Consider the following 21,057-nt stretch of genomic DNA (forward strand, 5'->3'; position numbering starts at 1 on the left):
TCTCTCTTCTGTCTCTCTCTTTTACATTGTCTCTTCTAATTAGGTCTCTGTGTTTGGTTTTTACAGCTATGTTGAGCATTCTTGGTGAGTCTGTCACAATCTTGAGCATCAGAGAGGGAGTGATGGGGAGGTGGCTGAAATTCTCTGGCAACCTGTGTATCTGGAATCTGTGTTGGTAGAGTCAGATAGAAGGATATTAGGAGGCGGAAAGCCCAGCCATTTATGCTGTCTTTAATCTTAGAGGGAAGGCAAAAATGGGAAGAACAAGGAAGAGGTGTCACAAAACAGGGAGGGAACAATCAAGAAATAAAACATCTAGGAAGGCACATGCGAGAGGAAGAATGAGAGGTGGGGAGGCTTTCTGGAAACCGATGCTGACGTCAAGGAGGTGAAAAAAGTGAAGGAACAGAAAAGAGGGAAGAAACGCATAGAGGCAGGAAAAGAGGCTTCAGAGAAATTGAACTATGGCTGGGAGTCTCTATAACAGAATGTCCCTAGAGGAGATTGGATCGATCAGCTCTCTAGAGGGGCCGGGAGGTAAGACTCTGAGAGAGGAAGATCACCTCAGCTCTTTAAAAGCATGCTGTGATTTGACTGAAGAAATTGGGGCTTCGTAGTTTTGCAGATTGAATAGCATGTGCTGCTGGAAGGATGGATGAATTGATTGATAGTTTATGTAGTTTATCTTTCTGGTGTTTGATTGCATGATCAAGGAATGCAATTTCTGGAATTCATTAAAAAATTGATTATAAATATCGAAAGGCATTGTATTATAAAGGAGGTTTTAACATACAACTGTTAAAATATAAAACCTTATAAACGCATTATGAATACCCTTATATATAAAAACCGCCACCAAAATTTTTATATCCTTCTCTAGAACTGAATATGTGTGTGCATGTGGAAAGGAGAGACAGAGAAGGGTGTGTTAAAAGAGAGGTGACAAACTAGTGTCCAATTAGCTTTGTGCATGAGAGCACATCCTGTGTTTGTTACAGCTGCCTGGAGAGAATGAGTCTGACAACTTCCTTTATTTCCAGATTTCCTCTCGCTCTTGACTCCCTTTCTTTGAGTCTCAAAATGCAGTCATTTATAAGTGGAATACATTCCATTGCATCTTTTCACAATGCAGTTTCTTTAAACTTATTTGAACCATTTCCTTGGTCATAAAGCAGTATTATTGGACTGTCAGCACAACTTTTTATTCTAGAATTAAAGGGACAGTACACTGAAAAATGAAAATTCTGTCATTAATTACTCACCCTCATGTGGTTCCAAACACATATTTTTGATGAAATTCGAGAGCTTTCTGACCCTGCATAGATGTGCTGTGGTACTTTTGTGAACGTGCGTCGAAGGCTAACAGGAAGAGAAGAAATTGTTGAATTAAGTACAGTGCACAGCATAAATGATTACACCCCCTCTTTATATATAGAAAAGATGCATTTTCTTAATGATCACTAATATAATTCATGGAAAGATGGCAATATTTAAATGTATTAAACATATATTTAGTAAAAACAACAAAATATATGCCAATATGTTCTGTAATATAAGTAAATTAGCCAATTTTGTTTAAATAATGGATTGCAGAAATGAGTACACCCTATATGTAATTCAGCAAATGTATAATATTCTAGTACTTAATATGTCCTCCAGAACATTAAGTATACTGCTCTGACCCTTCTTGGCACTGAGTGTACAAGTTCATGGCAAATTTTCACATCTGTCCTGATTAACTCCTGGAGGACGACCTCCTTAAATGCCCTGGTCTTTAATGGGGAGTTTTGCTTAGCTCGTCTCTACAGAATCCCCCACAGCTGCTCAAGAGTGTTAATACTGAGTGAAATACATGTCCACTGAAGGATTTTCACCTTGGGAGAATAAATATCCTCATCGTCATGCTGAAAAAATGCCCAATAATGCAGGGAATGAGGGGAGGGTAGCATCTGCAGTTTCAGTTTACATCACACAGTAGTGTGTGAATTCATGACAGCACTGATAAAACACAGCTCCCTCACACCCTCAGCACTCATACATCCCTGTAGAAGGGCTTTACTACCACTGAACATCACGGTAGGTAGGTACCAGGCACCAGCACTCGCTGTACTCCTTCTGTAGCAACACCAGAACACCAGAGTATGGATTCCCAGAAGTCTATATTTTGTAAATATGGGCCTTGGAAGAGGTTAAATGAGTTTACTGTGCTTTGGCTACAGTAGGTAATTCTAGTGGTGACAATAACCATGCATGTCACTTCTGCAGGCTGCTTCGTACTCTGTGAGATAAAGTGTCACTCTTTTCATAGCTTTTGCCGGCTCTGATACTCTTACATGGTATTTCTCCGCCTCATTTTGTAGCAAAAATTCACTCATCATTACATGAAAACTTAAAGTGAAGACCTGGTTATTTCAGGAGCCTTGTCACAAGTCCATTGTTTTTGAATGTCAGTGCTACTTCTGCTATATTTTCACACTTAAAACAATAATTTGGTATTCCTCTTGTACCACTGTCCTCTTTTCTGCTAAGAAATAAGTCACCTGGCAGTTCTCTCCCAAGTGGTTTCATTGTTGACAGCATTAAGTCTGTGTATGATTCAGTAGGCTATAAAATGCCTTTAACTGTCAGGATATTACTTGTCTTTAAAAATTTTGGTTCAGTATACTTACCGGTTGATCAAAAATAGCTTTAAACCTACACTTTTGTTTTCTTTTTTAGTTTTATTTAGTAACTTTCGGGAGGGTGTACTCATTTTTGCAACCCAACATTTTATCACTTTGACATGAAAATCTTAATTTGCTAAATAATTTTGACATTCTTCTTTGGTAATTGATCAAGCAGGCCTGTTGGAACATTATATCTCCAAAGAATCCTAATATGTCTTTCAAGTGAAGAGTAATTGCTCAATTTGTTAAGTTTTAGAGGGGGTGTACTCATTTATGCTGTGCACTGTAATTATTTTAGTTTTCTTTGTGAACAAAAAGTATTCTCGTAGCTTTATAAAATTAGGGTTGAATCACTGATGCCACATGGACTATATTATCAATGCCTTTAGCTTTCTGGGCCTTAAACTTGTCAGTTGTGCTGCTGTCTATACAGGGTCAGAAAGCTCTCGGACTTTATCAAAAAATATCTTAATTTGTGCTCTGAAGCTGAACAAAGGTCTTCCGGGTTTGGAACAATATGAGGGTGAGTAATTAATGACTTAAAGGAGTAGTTTCCTTTCAGAAAAAAAATGTACAGATAATGTACTCACCCCCTTGTCATCCAAGATGTCTTTCTTTCTTCAGTCGTAAAGAAAATTGTGTTTTTTAAAGGGAAACATTTGAAGATTTCTCTCCATATAATAGACTTCTATGGTGCCCTGAGTTTGAACTTCCAAAATGCAGTTTAAAATGCAGCTTCAAAGTGCTCTAAAAGATCCCAGCCGAGGAAGAACAGAGTACACTCAGAGCTATATAAATTGTAATTTTTTTTTAGAAAATCGTTTTGCTGGATAAGACCCTTCTTTCCTCGGCTTTGATCATTTAGAGCTTTGTGAAGCTGCATTTTGGAAGTTCAAACTCGAGGGCACCTTAGAAGTCCATTATATGGAGAGAAATCCGGAAATGTTTTCCTCAAAAAACATAATTTCCTTACGACTGAAGAAAGAAAGACATGAACATCTTGGATGACAAGGGGATGAGTACATTACCTGTAAATTTTTCTTCTGAAAGCGAACTACTCCTTTAAGTTTCATTTGACTAAACTATCTATTTAAGCTCTATTTCTTTGGCATTTGAGAGGCTGACGATATATCGACAACATCTTTTGTGAACACAGTAAGCAGCGTCGCCCTCATGAATATTCAGTTTGCTTGTTGAATAATGCATGATTACATTTAATCACATGCTTACACACCTGTGGGCCGGCTGTGTGTATTGCATGAATAGCTGGGTTGACAGCTCCAGTCCAAAACATGAGAAAGAATGACACATTTATGAGAGACTATCAAGACGAGTCTTTTAATATTGTAGGTGCGATGCGTCCTCTGTTTATACAAGCTGTTGAGAAATAAATGGAGAGAATTATGGGTGTAATGACAGATTGTGTCTAGGAACTCAACGACTGTAATTCACTACAGTGAGATGGCAGATGGAGCAAAAGTGATTTGATCAGTTGTTCTAGTGGTGATATGTGATTTCACATAAGAAGAAATGTAATTACATAATGCTGTGTGGAAAACCTTGTCAGAAATGTGAGTTTCATTCCTGCAGTAGTTTGGTGGAGAAGTTAAAGGCCGAGTTAAAGGAGAAGTTAACTTCCAGAACAGAAATGTACAGATCATTTACTCACCCCCTTGTCATCCAAGATGTTCATGTCTTTCTTTCCTCAGTAATAAAGAAATTATGTTTTTGAGGAAAACATTTCAGAATTTCTCTCTATATAGTGGACTTCTTGTTACCTGCGAGTTTAAACTTCCAAAATGCAGCTTCAAAGGGCTCTAAAGCTATGGGTCCCTTTGACTGTCATTGTATGACTAACAGACTGCAAAGGTTTGGGTTAAAAATCTTCGTTTGTGTCCCACTGAAGAAACAAAATCACCTACATCTTGGATGCCCTGGAAGTAAGCAGATAAACACCATCATTTTCAGTTTTGGGTGAACTATCCCTTTAACAGGTAACATGGCCCAGGATAGATAGATAGCTATTAGTATTAGTAAATACATTTTTAGTATTAGTATTAATAAATACATTTTTAGTATTAGTATTAGTATTTTGGGGTCTTTTTATTTAGTAAGGGTTTTTAAAGGTAGACACTGTTATGTGAGTACCAGATACACAAACTAAGATAAGATCATTAGTCATAGATAAGAAGAAAATCGTTCAAGCTAGGAAATGATCAAGATTAAGGCCCGAAAGATTTAAAGACAGTCCATTAAAACCCATGAGGGGTTTGGAAATCTGTAATTAGAAATTGAGTTGAGGCATCTTTATGCAAGTAAATGAGAACAGGAAAAAAGTGAGTAATAATTTGGGCTCCAGGGAATGAACAGATTGCAATTAATAGATCACTTGGAGAAATGAGGAGCAGGTTTAAGTGACTTGAGTTTTAATACACTCTGTTGATATGCTGAACATTTAAATATATAAAGTTTCATTTTAAATACAAACATTTTTCATTTCGAAGGTGGATACTGTAAAAATATATGTAGGTAAAAAAATACTACCTGATCTCATAACGAAAACATACCTATGGGAACTTTTTCATAGCATGTGAAATATGACCCATTGACTCAATAAGTACAAATCCCTGCAGTTTCCAACAGAAATGGACACTAGAGATGGTAAAATAGTGAGTACTTGTAATCGTTTTCATACACAGTTATGATTACAGCTCCTTATGTTTTGCTTTCCAGATGTAACAAGCTTACTCAGTCGCTCAGCCGGCACGGAATTGGACTTAGGATACAGAATCTTTGGGTACTAATCCTGTGAAAAACATGACTCAAGATGAAAGAGCTGAAAGATGAGAGATTGAAAAACAAGCTAAAGCGTCATGATTGCGTTTTTATGTCACATTTACGTTTGTTCGTACTATTGGCTAGGTTTCGGTGTAGTGCAGATGGTACGTTATTTTAAAACGTTAAAACAAGTTATAGCGCCACTCAACAGACATTTTAAGCCAGAAAACTAACAAAACTAACGTCACATAAAACATACATTATGTACGTTCATCTGTTCTAGGAAAAAAAAACTAACACTCTTTTAGTGCCACTCAGTGGACATTTCACATTGAATTTATCACAAAACATGGCGGTACATATTTTGCATCTTGCGAAAAAGTTCCCACAGATACAGGTTGGAAAAAATACTATGGTGTGTATTATATTATTTCATATATATTTTTTTTGTTTATTTAGCGATCTTAACTATTATTAAAATAATTGTAAATTAAATGTATTTAAAATAATACATTTTATAATGAATGACATAATAGTCCAGGCTTTTATTAAAATTCTTTTGGTAGCAAGCCATTATTATTAAACTATATGTTTTACTTTGTTTAACCTCTTGCTTTAAGCAAAGACTGGCAGCAATAACTGAAAATGCACCCTTTTAAATTATTTAGGAGTATGTATTGAGACAGGTCAAATTATGATAGCTATGTTTGGTTGCTTATGCAATATGAAATATTTGCTTATTTGCCATTATGCGTTTTTGCCCGGAAATGAGTTGAGCATTGACAGTGCTGGCTGAATATTATTAGGAGAAACAATCAGTCACAGACTTTGAGCTCCAGTTGAGAAAATGAGCGTGACAGCAGGGTAAACTTCCTCAGAATGAAAAACAAATGAAAGCAAAAATTGAGAAAAAATTTGACAGTTGAATAGATGAAGAAATAGAATTTGATGTGACTGCATGCCAACTAAACTTGCTTTATCAACCAGGCTTCATGCAGAGCTTAAATTAGTGCAAGTGAATGAGGAGGTTAAAACAGTTCCAGGAAATGAATGTTGTACTTAAGTGAAAACTAAATACTACAGGCTTTCTCTGTTTCTAAAGGAGTGGAGGAATGGAAATGAGTCAGAAGCCAAACACTCAGCGGTAGTCCTGAACTGGGAAAATAAACAGAAATGCAGCTCTTACATCAAGATAAGCATTACAGAAAGCTGCGACTTGAATGTGACCAGTGCGAATGTGTTCAGTGTGAGACAGACATACAGTGACAGATGCTTGTTGAGCATCAAAGCATGTCCTTCAAATCATTATGCAAAAGTTAGTCACATATACAGTCCTTACAAAACATGTTTTAGAATTCTAATCCACCAAAGCTTGAAGGTCTCAAGGGTCAGACTCAAAAACATGTCCGTGTGTATCTTTGCTGTGTCCTTTCAGCTTAAATGTCACTCAGTCTCGGCAGGATGTCGACCCAGAGTTAGTAATGAGCTTGACCCCCCTGCTCTGAGACAGACCAGAAGGACGTGTTTCCATGGAGATATACATTACAAAGCTTCTTGATGTATTAATTATAACAAGCAGGTCTATAATACCTGGAGAGAGCTTATTCGTTAGCGTTTCCATTCATCTTAATGGTAGTTGCTCGGCTGGCGTGGGACTTCCCCAGAAGTATGAGACCTGCTTGCTGCTTCTTAGCTTATGGGTAATTTTTAATGGGAGTTTTTAGTTGTAATGTCAACAACAACAAAATAATCTAAAAGTACTGTATGTGGTAAAAAGTTTATAGCAAAACTCCATTAGCTGCTTTGTCAGATCACAATCTCTCGTCCAAAGACTAATCAGCCACACTTAAAAGAGTACTAATTATGGAAATAATATACTTTACAGTACACTAAAGTTCAATCTGCATTAACTGATTTAAAGTTTAAATGCATGTTAATTGCAATTTATATTAAGTAGAATTAGTAGATCTTAAGTGTTATAATCTAATATATACAGTTGAAGTCTTGCAGAATCTGCAAAATGTTAATTATTTTACCAAAATAAGAGGGATCATACAAAATGCACGTTATTTTTTATTTACTTATTGACCTGAATAAGATGTTTCACACTATATGTTTACATATAGTCCACAAGAGAATATAATAGTTGAATTTCTAAAAAAAAAAAAACCTGTTCATAAGCTTACATGTTACCTGAATGATCCACAGCTGTTTTTTGTTTAGTGATAGATGTTTAGTCCCTTGTTTGTCCTGAACAGTTAAACTGCCTGCTGTTCTTCATAGAAATCTTTCAGGTGCCACAAATTATTTGGGTTTTCAGCATTTTTGTGTATTTGAACCCTTTCCAACAATGACTGTATGATTTTAAGATCCCTCTTTTCACACTGAGGACAACTAAAGGACTCATGCAACTATTGCAGAAGGTTCAAACTCTCACTGATGCTTCAGAAGGAAACATGATGCATTAAATGCTGGGGGTGAAAACCTTTTGAATTTGAAGATCAGGGTAAATGTAACATATTTTGTCTTCTGGGAAATATGTAAGTATCTTCTATAGCTTCTATAGCCCCCCCCCCACCCCACCCCATAATATACTTTGGGTACAAATTCTCAATAGTAGTGTAAAAAAAAACATTTTACCTTGTCAAAATCAGCCCTGCAAAACATCAACTCATTTTATTGCATGGTCCTTTAAATGCAAATGAGGTCTATTCGCCCCACCCTTTCTGCTGTGGGATTATGAGCCGTAATGATTAGCAGCGTTTAGCCGCATTTAGCAGTGAAACTTGCCAACAAGCACGTTATTAAGAAAGGCCTTTGCAAAGATGCATAAAAAACCCTTATACTCACTTCTGTGGTGGGTGAAGCTGCATCAGGAATGAATTGCACGAACATAGATGCATATGTAGATCGAGATCGGCGCTTTCCTTTTAAAAATGAAATTAATGTTATCCTCTGCGTCTTCAGCGGCTCAGATGTCGGGAGTAAATGACTATTGCTTGTTCATTATTACATCCAACAACAGAACACCTCAGTCGCTCAATTTGAGACATTCTTGTCTTCCTCTGCACCTGAGTCACACAATGGCGATCGGAGTCGGGCTGTTTCAGCTCGGTGAGGGCGGGTCTAAGGTAAGGCACTCATGTCAATCAACTATCGTGGGAGCACCTCTGTCAGTGTGTTGTCACACCAACAAGAAGCTGAGAATGACCTGATTTTAAAAAGGGGATATTATTTTTAATGATTAAAAAATACCACTGGGTGGATTTTTATCATTGTAGGGTGGTTGTGTACACAAACTGCCAACACACATTAATGTTCAAACATGTAAAAGTTAGTTTTGCATCTGATGAGCCCTTTAATGCATTGTGTTTTTGCTTCTGGGGCATCACTGAGCTTTTTTTTTTTTTACATCAGGTACACACTTATATGCTGTCTAGATAGGCTGCTTTCTAGTTTTGGAACAGAGCCACAGAAAATACCAGATGTTATTCTTTAAATGGCCAACCTTTGTTTTGTTTTCCATCATAGAAGGAGATCCAGGAGCAAGGAAGAGGTTTATTATCTTGTATGTGACTTATCCCTATGAGAATACATACACACACACATAGGCAGTTTACCTCACATTCACTGTCACTGCTTAGCAACAGTCTTGGGAAAGTGGTTGACCTTGATCATATGGAGAGGTTAATTCACTGCTTTGTGCTTTGAGTCCAGAGAGAACTTTATTTCACCTTTCAGCTCTCACTGCAAACCTCATAAAGGATTTATGGATCTGATTAATTCCATGAAATGAAAAATGGCAATGTTTGTGTCTTCTAATGCTGAAATGTATTCATGTGATTAAAGAGACACCTACGCATACATTTTAATATTCTGACCCTGGAGCATCTCCAATACTGCTGCGTATGTGTCCCCTATTTGACATTCTCAATTCAGTCTGTGAGCACTTTACTGATGAGATGAGTTGAAATAGGTGTGTTAGACATATCCAGACATCCGAAATGTGCCCAATACTAGGATTGGGAATAAATGTTTTAATAAAAATGTATTACAATACAGTTGCATAATTCCATATATATGATGTTGGTGTTTTTTTTTTTGACATTTATGCATTTAGCATATACTTTTACCCAAAGAGGGGGTTTGGAAACCTTTGGAATTTGAAGAGGATGGTACATTTAACTTAACTTAAACATGAGTGAGGGCTTGCACCTTCTGTAATAGTTGCATATGAGTCCCTCTTAGTAAGGGTTCAAATACTCAAAAATGCTAAAAAACCAAAGAATTTGAGGGACCTGAAAGATTATTCTGAAGAACAGTGGGCAGTTTAACTGTTTAGGACAAACAAGGGACTCATGAACAACTATCACTAAAAAAAACATGGATCATTCAGGTAACAACACAGTATTAAGAATCAAGCGTATGTATACTTTTGGACAGGGTCATTTTTATGAATTTTAAGTATTATCTTCTCTTGTGGACTATATGTGAATGCATTTTATGTGAAATCTAATCAGGTCAGTACTAAATAAAAAAACAACATGCATTTTGTATGATCCCTTCTATTTTGGTGAAAAAAAATAAATTTTGCAGATACTGCAAGGTGTATGTAAACTTTTGACTTCAATTGTAAGTAAAATAAACCAAGATAAATCTTTACTGAACTTGACATCTTTTACATTTAGATAATACCCCATTTTATGTTCCAAAAAAGCTAACAAATAGTTTCCAATTTTTTTTATTCAAAATTTAACCTTAATTTTTTAAAACCTGTTTGGTTTGAAGTAGACTATACAATATGTCTGAACACTGAACTGAACAAAACTGAACAAAGGAATTAGAGTTGGGAACACAAGGGAAACATGTTCTGTGTGAGCGATACAGATTGCTGCAGGGGGAACTTAAGAGAATTACATAGGAGCTGCAAGGGTCCCATGGATCTTTTTTAAAAACTTCCTTTCATGAAACTCTCTTTGAGGAGATTCAGTTTTGATGGTTCTCCACTGCTCTGATCTTATCTCATGTTTATTTAAGTGCTTCCCGAGCAAAAAAATCAATATTTCTTTTATCTTTTTTTTTTTTCTAGTGATCTTAAACATGTACAAACAAGGACTTCAACGGATAAATAATGAGGACTATTCAAGCAATCCAGAAACATTATTTTAGCAAAATGATTCATGGAAGGCTATAAATCATCTGCTGTCTCTCTTATCTGCCATGAAACATGATGTTAGAAGATTTTAATGAGGTTTCTTTTAAAAAATGATTTGCTTGTTTTTCATTGAAGAGGAAAAACTTTGTCTTTGATCAGTGGGCAGATGTTGAAAACAATACATTTATTCCCCATTAACAGTTCTGTCATTTGAACAGTGTATGGTGGAGTCTGAATTATCTCAATATCATGTTTTATTCATGCATTTTTCAGTTGCCAGTTTCTTGTCTCCAGAAGTGCTTGTCATTTGAGTGCACTCTCTTAAACTGGTTGAGTCTATGTTTCAAAGCTTAATCAAGTTTTATGTATGAGCCTCCATCAGCTTGAACCATGCATAGACTGGCATAGACTGTCTAATAAACTAATGAAAAAAAATGAATAGAGATGGATTAATTTTTAATGTACTCTCATTTGAGTGGAATGTTTCTCTATGAAAGGATGGAGAAATGTCTTCTTTCTAACCTGTGAACTCTTTTGTCTTCTCATCCTCAGCGATGCAGAGTCTTCTGGACACCTTGAGTGACAGCACCAGCTCCACCACAGCCAATGACCTGGATCTCATCTTTCTGAAAGGAATCATGGAGAGTCCAGTGGTGAGTCAGCTACTTTCTTAACTTGAAGTCTGTCACAGATGTGTGTATAACTGAAGCACACAAAGACGAGAATGCAACGACAGGTCTTTTAATAAATCCAAACTGGTAAATCCAGACAGGTAGGCAGTTGAACACACATCAAAGTAACCTTGTGATTGAACCAAGAAACACTGAACACAAACCAACTTGACAGGCTAATCAGACATTGACAGGTGTGGGTGATAATTAATAAAGACAGGAACAACCAAATATGGGCATAAGAGGGAGAAACCAACATGAATAGTCCAAAGAGGTGTGACAATGGGCAAAACCAACACAGACAGTCCAACGGGGCGTGACAAAGTCCATGTGTCCACATGAGGCTTCTTTAATTTCGAGTCTGTCAGCAGGACCCTCTTTGCGATAGTTGTCATATTTAATCCATTTATGAAAATTAAAACCTGTGGACCCTTTAAATATTTTCAGGGATCTTAGAACTCACAGGTGGGTTAAATTCTATAGTGGTGAATTATGTTTCCCTATCTGCTCCAACAGAAAAGGGAAAAAAATCCACAACATTTCTATGACTTTCAGAAAGAGCAAAATTGAGATATAAAGAGATTAATCAATATAATAAATAAAGAGATTGATTATGGTGGTCAAAAGAGAGAAAAAACATTAGAATTGTATTATGAACACTCACACAACAGCATTAGCTAGTTTTCTTTTTGTAAATGAACGGCAGACTTACAATGTTGATAATTGTGACCCTGGACCACAAAACCAGTTGTAAGTAGCACAAGTACACTATATTGCCTAAAGCAGTGGTTCTCAATCCTGGTCCTGGGGGACCCCTGCTCTGCACATTTTGCATGTTTCCCTTATTTAACACCTGATTGAGATCATCAGCTCATGAGGAGAGAGATCCATGAACTGAACTAATCAGCTAATGATCTCAGTCAGGTGTGTTAAATAAGGGAGACATGCAAAATGTGCAGAGCAGGGGTCCCCCAGGACCAGGATTGAGAACCACTGGCCTAAAGTATTTGCTCACCCATCCAAATAATCGGAATCAGGTGTTCCAATCACTTCCATGGCCACAGGTGTATAAAATCAAGCAGCTAGGCATGCAGACTGTTTTTACAAACATTTGTGAAAGAATGGGTCGCTCTCAGGAGCTCAGTGAATTCCAGCGTGGAACTATGATCGGATGCCACCTGGGCAGCAAGTCCAGTCATGAAATTTCCTCACTCCTAAATATTCCACAGTCACCTGTCAGCTGTATTATAAGAACCTGGAAGCACTTGGGAACGACAGCAACTCAGCCACAAAGTGGAAGGCCACGTAAACTGATGGAGCGGGGTCAGCGGATGCTGAGGCGCATAGTGCGAAAAGGTCGCCAACTTTCTGCAGAGTCAATCGCTACAGACCTCCAAACTTCATGTAGCCTTCAGATTAGCTCAAGAACAGTACGCAGAGATCTTCATGGAATGGGTTTCCATGGCCGAGCAGCTGCATCCAAGCTATACATCACCAAGTGCAATACAAAGCGTCAGATGCAGTGGTGTAAAGCACGCCGCCACTGGACTCTACACCAGTGGAGATGCTTTCTCTGGAGTGACGAATCGCGCTTCTCCATCTGGCAATCTGATGGACGAGTCTGGGTTTGGCGGTTGCCAGGAGAACGGTACTTGTCTGACTGCATTGTGCCAAGTGTAAAGTTTGGTGGAGGGGGGATTATGGTGTGGGGTTGTTCTTCAGGAGCTGGGCTTGGCCCTTTAGTTCCAGTGAAAAAACACTCCTAAACCTTGTGGACAGCCTTCCCAAAAGAGTTGAAGCTGTTATAGCTGCAAAGGGTGGACCGACGTCATATTGAACCCTATGGATTAGGAATGGGATGTCAAATTCATATGCGAGTCAAGGCAGGTGAGCGAATACTTTTGGCAATATAGTGTATATTTATAGCAATAGCCAACAATGAAATGTATGGGTCAAAATTATTGAGTTTTCTTTTATGCCAAAAATCATTAGGATATTAGGTAAAGATCATGTTCTATGAAGATATTTTGTAAATTTCCTATGATGATTTTTGTTGGCGAAACTGAGCAAAAACAGGAAATATGCTGTCTAAAACATAAGTCTTTTAATATTAATATAAAATCAATATCACATTTGTGGTCATGCAGATTTTTGAAGGAAATCGTGTGATATTAACTATATAAAATGATATAAATACATACATTTTCTGCCCCCATATCTTGAATTATGTGATCATTCTTTGTGCATTTTAATAGACTGATAATGTAGTGAAAAAATCACACATAGTTAAAACAACAATTACGTTATTACCGCAGAAGATATATATCACACACCCTTATTCCTACTGTAAATATATATCAAAACTTAATTTTTGATTAGTAAAATGCATCGCTAAGAACATATGAACAAATTTATATTTGTGATTTTCTTAATATTTAGATTTTTTTGCACCCTCAGATTCCAGATTTTAAAATAATTGCATCTCGGCCAAATTCTGTCCTATCCTAACAAATGAATACATCAATGAAAAGCTTATTTATTCAGCTTTCAGGTAGGGCTGGACAATATATCGAACGATATTGTGAGGCACGTTTAGTCAATGAAACCGGTACTTTGATTAGTAGTAAATCTCCATCACGTGCGTTCCGCTCAGGTTCCGCTGGAGCGGCAATTAATACACAGAGACGTAAATCGTTCGATATATTGTCCAGCCCTACTTTCAGGCGATGTATAAATCTCAATTTCAAAAAATTGACCCTTATGATTGGTTTTGTGGTTCAGGGTCACAATTATGGAAAACAAGTCATCATAGTTTGTGAAAAGACCCCTTCCTTAATTTGATTAAAATAGTTTTAGTTGATGATAGACAAAAAATGAACGCTCTATAAATGTACAGGCATTTCTCCCAACACCTTTACTGTGCTTTCTAGCCACAGGTTGGGTTTAGCGTGTTGTAGACTTGTAACATATTAATAACCAAGTAAAGTTGCTTGGATTTGTGGTGGAGGAGGATTTTTCCTCAAGGTCAATTGTGAAGCTCGTCACAGATTTTTGCATTCCACATATATATTAAATGGTGATGTACAATATTGCTGATGTTTTGATGATGATAGTGTAGGTAAGCTATTTAATAATTTAAAGACTACTGTCAAGCTAAACATTTGAAAAATAGTTAGATACAGTGGTGTCAAAAATATAAATTTTTCAACACACATCACATCTGAATTTCAAATGGTTTTAATTTTCGTTTTCGTCAGTATTGATTCACTCGTTGCACTGCGTGTTTCAGTGTTTTTATTAGTTTATCACATTTGCAGAATTTTCAATATTTTTGTGGACAGATTATTACAGAATTTCACACAGATTTGTAAAAAGCATTTATCACAGAAACTCAAAAGGCTTCCTTGCAGTTTTCAAAGAAGTCTTTTCTGCTCATCAAAGGCTGCGTTTATTTGATTAAAAACACAAGGGAAAAAACTGTAATATTGAGAAATATTATTGCAATTTAAAATAGTGGTTTTCTGTTTTAATATACTTTGAAATATAATTTATTCTTGTGATGCAAAGCTGAATTTTCAGCATCATTACTCTAGCCTTCAGTGTCACATGATCCTTCAGATATCATTCTAAGGTGTTGATTCATTCTCAATGTTGGAAAGTTTTTTTGGAACCTGTGATACCTTTTTTATGATTCTTTGATGAATAAAACATTAAAAAGAATAGTATTCATTTGAAATATAAATCTTTTGTAACAATATACACTACCATTTAGAGTTTGGAATAAGTTTTTTATTCCTTCTTTCTTTGTTTGAAAGAAAGTAATACTTTTATTCAGCAAGGATGTGCTAAAGTGATAAAGTAATAGTACATATTATAGACATATGTCAGTATTTTGTCCTGTCCTGTTCTGTTTTCCTAGTGTTTTTCCCCCTATGTTTCCTTATGATAATGGTTTAGTCCTGTGTTCCCCCCTTTTGCTTTTGTATTAGTTGGTTCAGTCTTGCCCATGTTTGTATTTCCCCCTCGTCATCTCGTTATCCTGTTTGTTACCACGCCCCGTTTCTGAGTATTTAAGTCTGTGTTTGCTCACTCCCTTTTGTCCGTCGATGTATTGTTACTTCTGTCAGTTTCGCTCCATGTTCTTTGTTTTTTTTTTGGTTTCCTTTACAATAAATATCAGTGTTTGATTCTACTCCGGTTCCAGCCTTCTCATATCTACTCTACTACCTGGTATAACTGTGACAGATCGACGGACCCAACAACAAAAGATGAGTCGGGCTGAGGCAGCTCTGAGGGGACTGCGGCAAGGCGGTCGTGAGTTGGAGCGGTATGTGGAGGAATTCATTGAGCTCTCCCACCAGGTAGGCTGGCATGAAGCTTCTCTCTGCGCTGTGTTTGTTTTGGGGCTGGATGATGAGACGATATGCTGCGATCTTCCTGCTTGTAGCTTCCCCTTGATCGTGTTTATCAATCTTATTCTCTATTTAAATGGATCTGATTTTGAAATGAAGAAATTCAGAGTCCGATTAGGTCTCATCTTTCAGCCCCCTCCCAGACACAGCGCAACGCGCCAGCCTGTCCTAAGCCAAGAAACTCCACATACCGTGTCAACGGCTCGAGCAGCCAGCCCAGTCCCAAATCCCCAGTCATCCTCCAAAGCTCCGCCACTGTCCTCAGCACGATGCGGCCGGCCTCATCCCCGCGCTCTAATCCGCCGGCCGCCGCCCTCAGCCCAGTACCTCAGGCTTCCTCTCCGCGATCAAGCCTGTCAGCAACCACGTCAGCGTCAGCTCACAAGATGGCCGCCACACCAGAGTCTGTAAGATGGCCGCCATGCCAGAGTCTGTAAGCAAGATGGCTGCCATGCCAGAGTCTGCAAGCAAGTTGGCTGCCATGTTAGTATCTGCTCTCAAGATGGTTGCCACGCCAGAGTCTGCAAGTAAGATGTCTGCCATGCCAGAGTCTGTAAGCAAGATGGCTGCCATGCCAGAGTCTGTAAGCAAGATGGCTGCCATGCCAGAGTCTGTAAGCAAGATGGCTGCCATGCCAGAGTCTGCAAGCAAGTTGGCTGCCATGTTAGTATCTGCTCTCAAGATGGCTGCCATGCCAGAGTCTGCAAGTAAGATGGCTGCCACGCCAGAGTCTGCACGCAAGATGGCCGCCGTTCCTGAGTTCCTGGCCAAGATGGCTGCCTTTCCTGAGTTCCCTGCCAAGATGGCCGCCGTTCCTGAGTTCCCGGCCAAGATGGCCGCCAAGCCTGAATCCCTGGCCAAGATGGCCTCCGTTCCTGAGTTCCCGGCCAAGATGGCCGCCGTTCCTGAGTTCCCGGCCAAGATGGCCGCCAAGCCTGAGTTCCCGGTCAAGATCGCCGCCGTTCCTGAGTTCCCGGCCAAGATGGTCGCCAAGCCTGAATCCCTGGCCAAGATGGCCTCCGTTCCTGAGTTCCCGGCCAAGATGGCCGCCGTTCCTGAGTTCCCGGCCAAGATGGCCGTCAAGCCTGAATCCCTGGCCAAGATGGCCGCCGTTCCTGAGTTCCCGGCCAAGATGGTTACTGCCAAGTCAGAGTCTCCGCTGGTTCCGCCCAGCCTCCCTAAGTCTCTGCTGGTGACGCCCAGCCCTCCAGAGTGTCCGCTGGGGTCGTCCAGCCCTCCAGAGCCCGCTCGCCCTGAGTGCCGTCCAGAGCCTGCTCCTCTAGAGCGTCGTCCAGAGCCCGCTCCTCAAGAGCGCCGTCCAGAGCCGACGCCTCCTCCAGCGCGCCCTCCTGCTCGCCTTCCAGAGTCAGCTCACCCTCCAGAGCCGGAGCTCTCTCCTGCGCGCCCTCCAGAGCCGGAGCTCTCTCCTGCGCGCCCTCCAGAGCCGGTGTCGCCTCCAGCACCCCCTCCAGAGCCGGCGCTTTCTCCAGCACGCCCTTCCGTGCTCTCCTGGGTGGACTATGCCTTAGGTTCCCCCAAGAAAATTTTGGGAGGGGGGCTACTCCCCTGATCAGCCATGGCCTCCTGGACAGTTTACCCGGCCATGGCTTCCTGAGCCCCCAGATCCGCCATGGCCTCCCGGACTGTTTACGCGGCCATGGCTTCCAGATCCCCCTGACCCGCCATGGCCTCTTGGACAGTCTGCCCTGGAGACCGCCCCTGTATCCTGTGTTCCCTGTATCCCTGTCTAGCGGTCTCCAGGGCGCCCACCCTCCCTCCCCTATGGATGTTAGACGGCGCGAGGCGCGCCTTTTGGGGAGGTGGGTGTAATGTCAGTATTTTGTCCTGTTCTGTTTTCCTAGTGTTTTCCCCCCTAGTGTCCGCTGGGGTCGTCCAGCCCTCCAGAGCCCGCTCGCCCTGAGTGCCGTCCAGAGCCTGCTCCTCTAGAGCGTCGTCCAGAGCCCGCTCCTCAAGAGCGCCGTCCAGAGCCGACGCCTCCTCCAGCGCGCCCTCCTGCTCGCCTTCCAGAGTCAGCTCACCCTCCAGAGCCGGAGCTCTCTCCTGCGCGCCCTCCAGAGCCGGAGCTCTCTCCTGCGCGCCCTCCAGAGCCGGTGTCGCCTCCAGCACCCCCTCCAGAGCCGGCGCTTTCTCCAGCACGCCCTTCCGTGCTCTCCTGGGTGGACTATGCCTTAGGTTCCCCCAAGAAAATTTTGGGAGGGGGGCTACTCCCCTGATCAGCCATGGCCTCCTGGACAGTTTACCCGGCCATGGCTTCCTGAGCCCCCAGATCCGCCATGGCCTCCCGGACTGTTTACGCGGCCATGGCTTCCAGATCCCCCTGACCCGCCATGGCCTCTTGGACAGTCTGCCCTGGAGACCGCCCCTGTATCCTGTGTTCCCTGTATCCCTGTCTAGCGGTCTCCAGGGCGCCCACCCTCCCTCCCCTATGGATGTTAGACGGCGCGAGGCGCGCCTTTTGGGGAGGTGGGTGTAATGTCAGTATTTTGTCCTGTTCTGTTTTCCTAGTGTTTTCCCCCCTATGTTTCCTTATAATAATGGTTTAGTCCTGTGTTCCCCCCTTTTGGTTTTGTATTAGTTGGTTCAGTCTTGCCCATATTTGTATTTCCCCGTCGTCATCTCGTTATCCTGTTTGTTACCACGCCCCCGTTTCTGAGTATTTAAGTCTGTGTTTGCTCACTCCCTTTTGTCCGTCGCTGTATTGTTACCCCCAATTTCCACCAGATGCGTAACGGCTGCGGAACGGCTCCGCTGCGTGACAGCTCCGTGTTTCGTCGTCCGTCAATACCCACCAGGTCCAGATTTGTTGCGGAACTGCTGCGGTCATGACTGACAGCTGACGTCACGAGGCCCCATGTAATCTCGCGAATTCTGGTGTGATCGCACGATATGTAGTTTCTATAAACAGAACTACCAAACCTTTGACGTTTTCAAGGTGTAGTGTAGGGAAATATGAGCGCGGTGTATTTTATTTTGAAAATTAAACGGATCTTTTATTTTGTTTCTGGCTGTTCTGTTTCGTCACTCGACTTCCTGTCCTGCGTACTCTGCCCTGTAGTGCTGCGGAGCGCTCCGGCATCCGGCAAAAATAGAAGCTCTGCGTATCTGCTCCGGAGGGCTGCGGATCGCCGGAGTCGGAACGCAGCTGTACCGCATTCAGTGGAAATACACTCTTTGACTTTAATGGAAACCTATTGACTCCGACGCCGTGCCGGAGCCGTAACGCAGCCGTTACGCATCTGGTGGAAATTGGGGGTTACTTCTGTCAGTTTCGCTCCATGTTCCTTTTTTTTTTTTTTTTTTTTTTTTTGGTTTACTTTACAATAAATATCAGTGTTTGATTCTACTCCGGTTCCAGCCTTCTCATATCTACTCTACTACCTGGTATAACTGACAACATATTATTAGTAAAGATTTCTGTAACTTTATTAATATTTCTAAGACAGAAATATATTATTGTAATACAACTGTACTGTAAATTAATATTTTATAATCACTTCACAGTAATAACTTTGCAATACTTCACTTGCAAAAGTGAAGCCTTCAAGGTGTTATTTTGGTGGAAAACTTACTGATCCCACACTTTTAAACAGCAGTGTATAAACTAAATACAAAACATCTCATTTTACATAACTGAGTTGAAAACATAGAACAGGGACTCAAATTAGAGAACTGTTTTTATATCTGTTCATTTACATGAACTCTCCAAATGAAATGAGTCACTAGAATTAATCAGACTTTGCAATACATTAAATAAGAGAGGAGGCTGTTTAGGTGAAGTCATTTGATTATTCCCTCAGCTCAGTGTTTGGTCACGCTGCACATTACAAAACAGCTTGTTACTTAAAGCTAAACTGCTTTAAAAACAGTTGTCACTTCAACAGAAAACATCAGCATTTTCTATGATGACTGATATATTGTAAAAAGCTTGACCACAATGGCAAAAATCACTCACGTTTGAAATTGGTCAGTCTATTTAAATTACACTTTGACAGGTCCTGTGGTGTGAAAATCCAGTTTGAAACACATTTTATTAATCTTTTTTGTGTGCAGTCTCGTGAGCATTACGAAGAGCCGAAGCTGGAGGCAGTGAGGGACAATAATGTGGAGTTAGTGCAGGACATCCTGAGAGACCTCACCACCCTCACAGCTCACAGTCAGGCGGCAAATGAGCTTGTTTGCATTCTCAAAGAGCCACACTTTCAGGTACATACAGAAACATTGAGCAAAGAAATAACACAAATATCCGGAATTGTTTCATTTCGATTTTCCTCAATACCTGTTTTATTCTCTACAGTCTTTACTTGAAACACACGACTCTGTAGCTTCCAAAACCTATGAGACGCCTCCTCCCAGCCCCTGTGCGTTTATGGACCCTGCTCTCAACAACCAGCCTGTGCCTCCTGATGCTGTCAGGATGGTGGGCATCCGCAAAGTGTCTGGAGAGCACTTGGTGAGACCTGACAAGCTGCAGTAACATTACTGTTTGCCATTCTATACGTTTGTGGAATCTGTAATTTTCTCGTAGCAATGTTGACATTTAATGACAGGGCAAAATACAGTGGTGGCCAAAATGATTAGAACACTAGAATTTTTATCAGCTAAAATTGGTTTAAAATCTATCTTAATTTCTATCTTTTGCTGCCGTGTGTCAGTAGGAAAAGTCAGTTTACATTTCCAAACATTCATTTTGCCATTAATTGTAACAATCCAGTGAGATTTTTGTTTGCATAAGGAGTCTGACAACAGCTAGTGCTCCACACAAAGATCTAATCTCATCTTCATCCAGTCTGTTTGGAATGACTTGAAGAAACACAACAAACTGAGACAGACTATCCAGAAGAACTATGGCAACGTCTCCAAGATGCTTCGAAAAAAAACTACCTGCAAAGCTACTTGAAAAACTATGTGCAAGTGCACCAGGGCAAAAGCAAAGGATGGTGATGCCAAATGTTGATTTATTTTGGTTCAGTAATAAAAGTTAATTGATGAAGAAAATCTATTTATGACATTATTTTTGACAGCATCCTCATTTTACACAGTACTGTAGCTTTGCAGGTAAATTTCTTGAAGCATCTTGGAGACGTTGCCATAGTTCTTCTGGTTTTAGTCTGTCTCAGTTTGTTCTGTTTCATCATGTCATTCCAGACAGACTGGATGATGAGATCAGATCTCTGTGTGGAGCACTGGCTGTTGTCAGACTCCTTATGCAAACAAAAACCTCACTGGATTGTTACAATTAATGGCAAAATTAATATTTGGAAATGTAAACTGATATTTCCTACTGACACAATACAGCAAAAATAGAAATAATTGACTTGAAACAATTTTTAGCTGGTGAAAATACTAGTGTTCTA

At 40.2% G+C, this 21,057-nt stretch overlaps 1 protein-coding gene across 1 annotated transcript in view; it reads left to right on the plus strand.

Moving 5' to 3' along the window:
* The first annotated feature begins 352 nt into the window (after positions 1-352).
* Positions 353-21,057, plus strand: part of mpp2b (MAGUK p55 scaffold protein 2b) — a 34,831-nt gene continuing 14,126 nt past the window's right edge. Inside the window, exons 1-4 of the mRNA XM_073828851.1 lie at positions 353-537; positions 11,152-11,252; positions 19,754-19,906; positions 19,998-20,153. Coding sequence (XP_073684952.1) covers positions 465-537; positions 11,152-11,252; positions 19,754-19,906; positions 19,998-20,153 — 483 coding nt within the window. The 5' untranslated portion in view covers positions 353-464. The remainder of the gene's footprint in view (positions 538-11,151; positions 11,253-19,753; positions 19,907-19,997; positions 20,154-21,057) is intronic.

The sequence above is a fragment of the Garra rufa genome, chromosome 22 (assembly GCF_049309525.1).
Source record: "Garra rufa chromosome 22, GarRuf1.0, whole genome shotgun sequence".
In the NCBI taxonomy this organism is placed as follows: domain Eukaryota; kingdom Metazoa; phylum Chordata; class Actinopteri; order Cypriniformes; family Cyprinidae; genus Garra; species Garra rufa.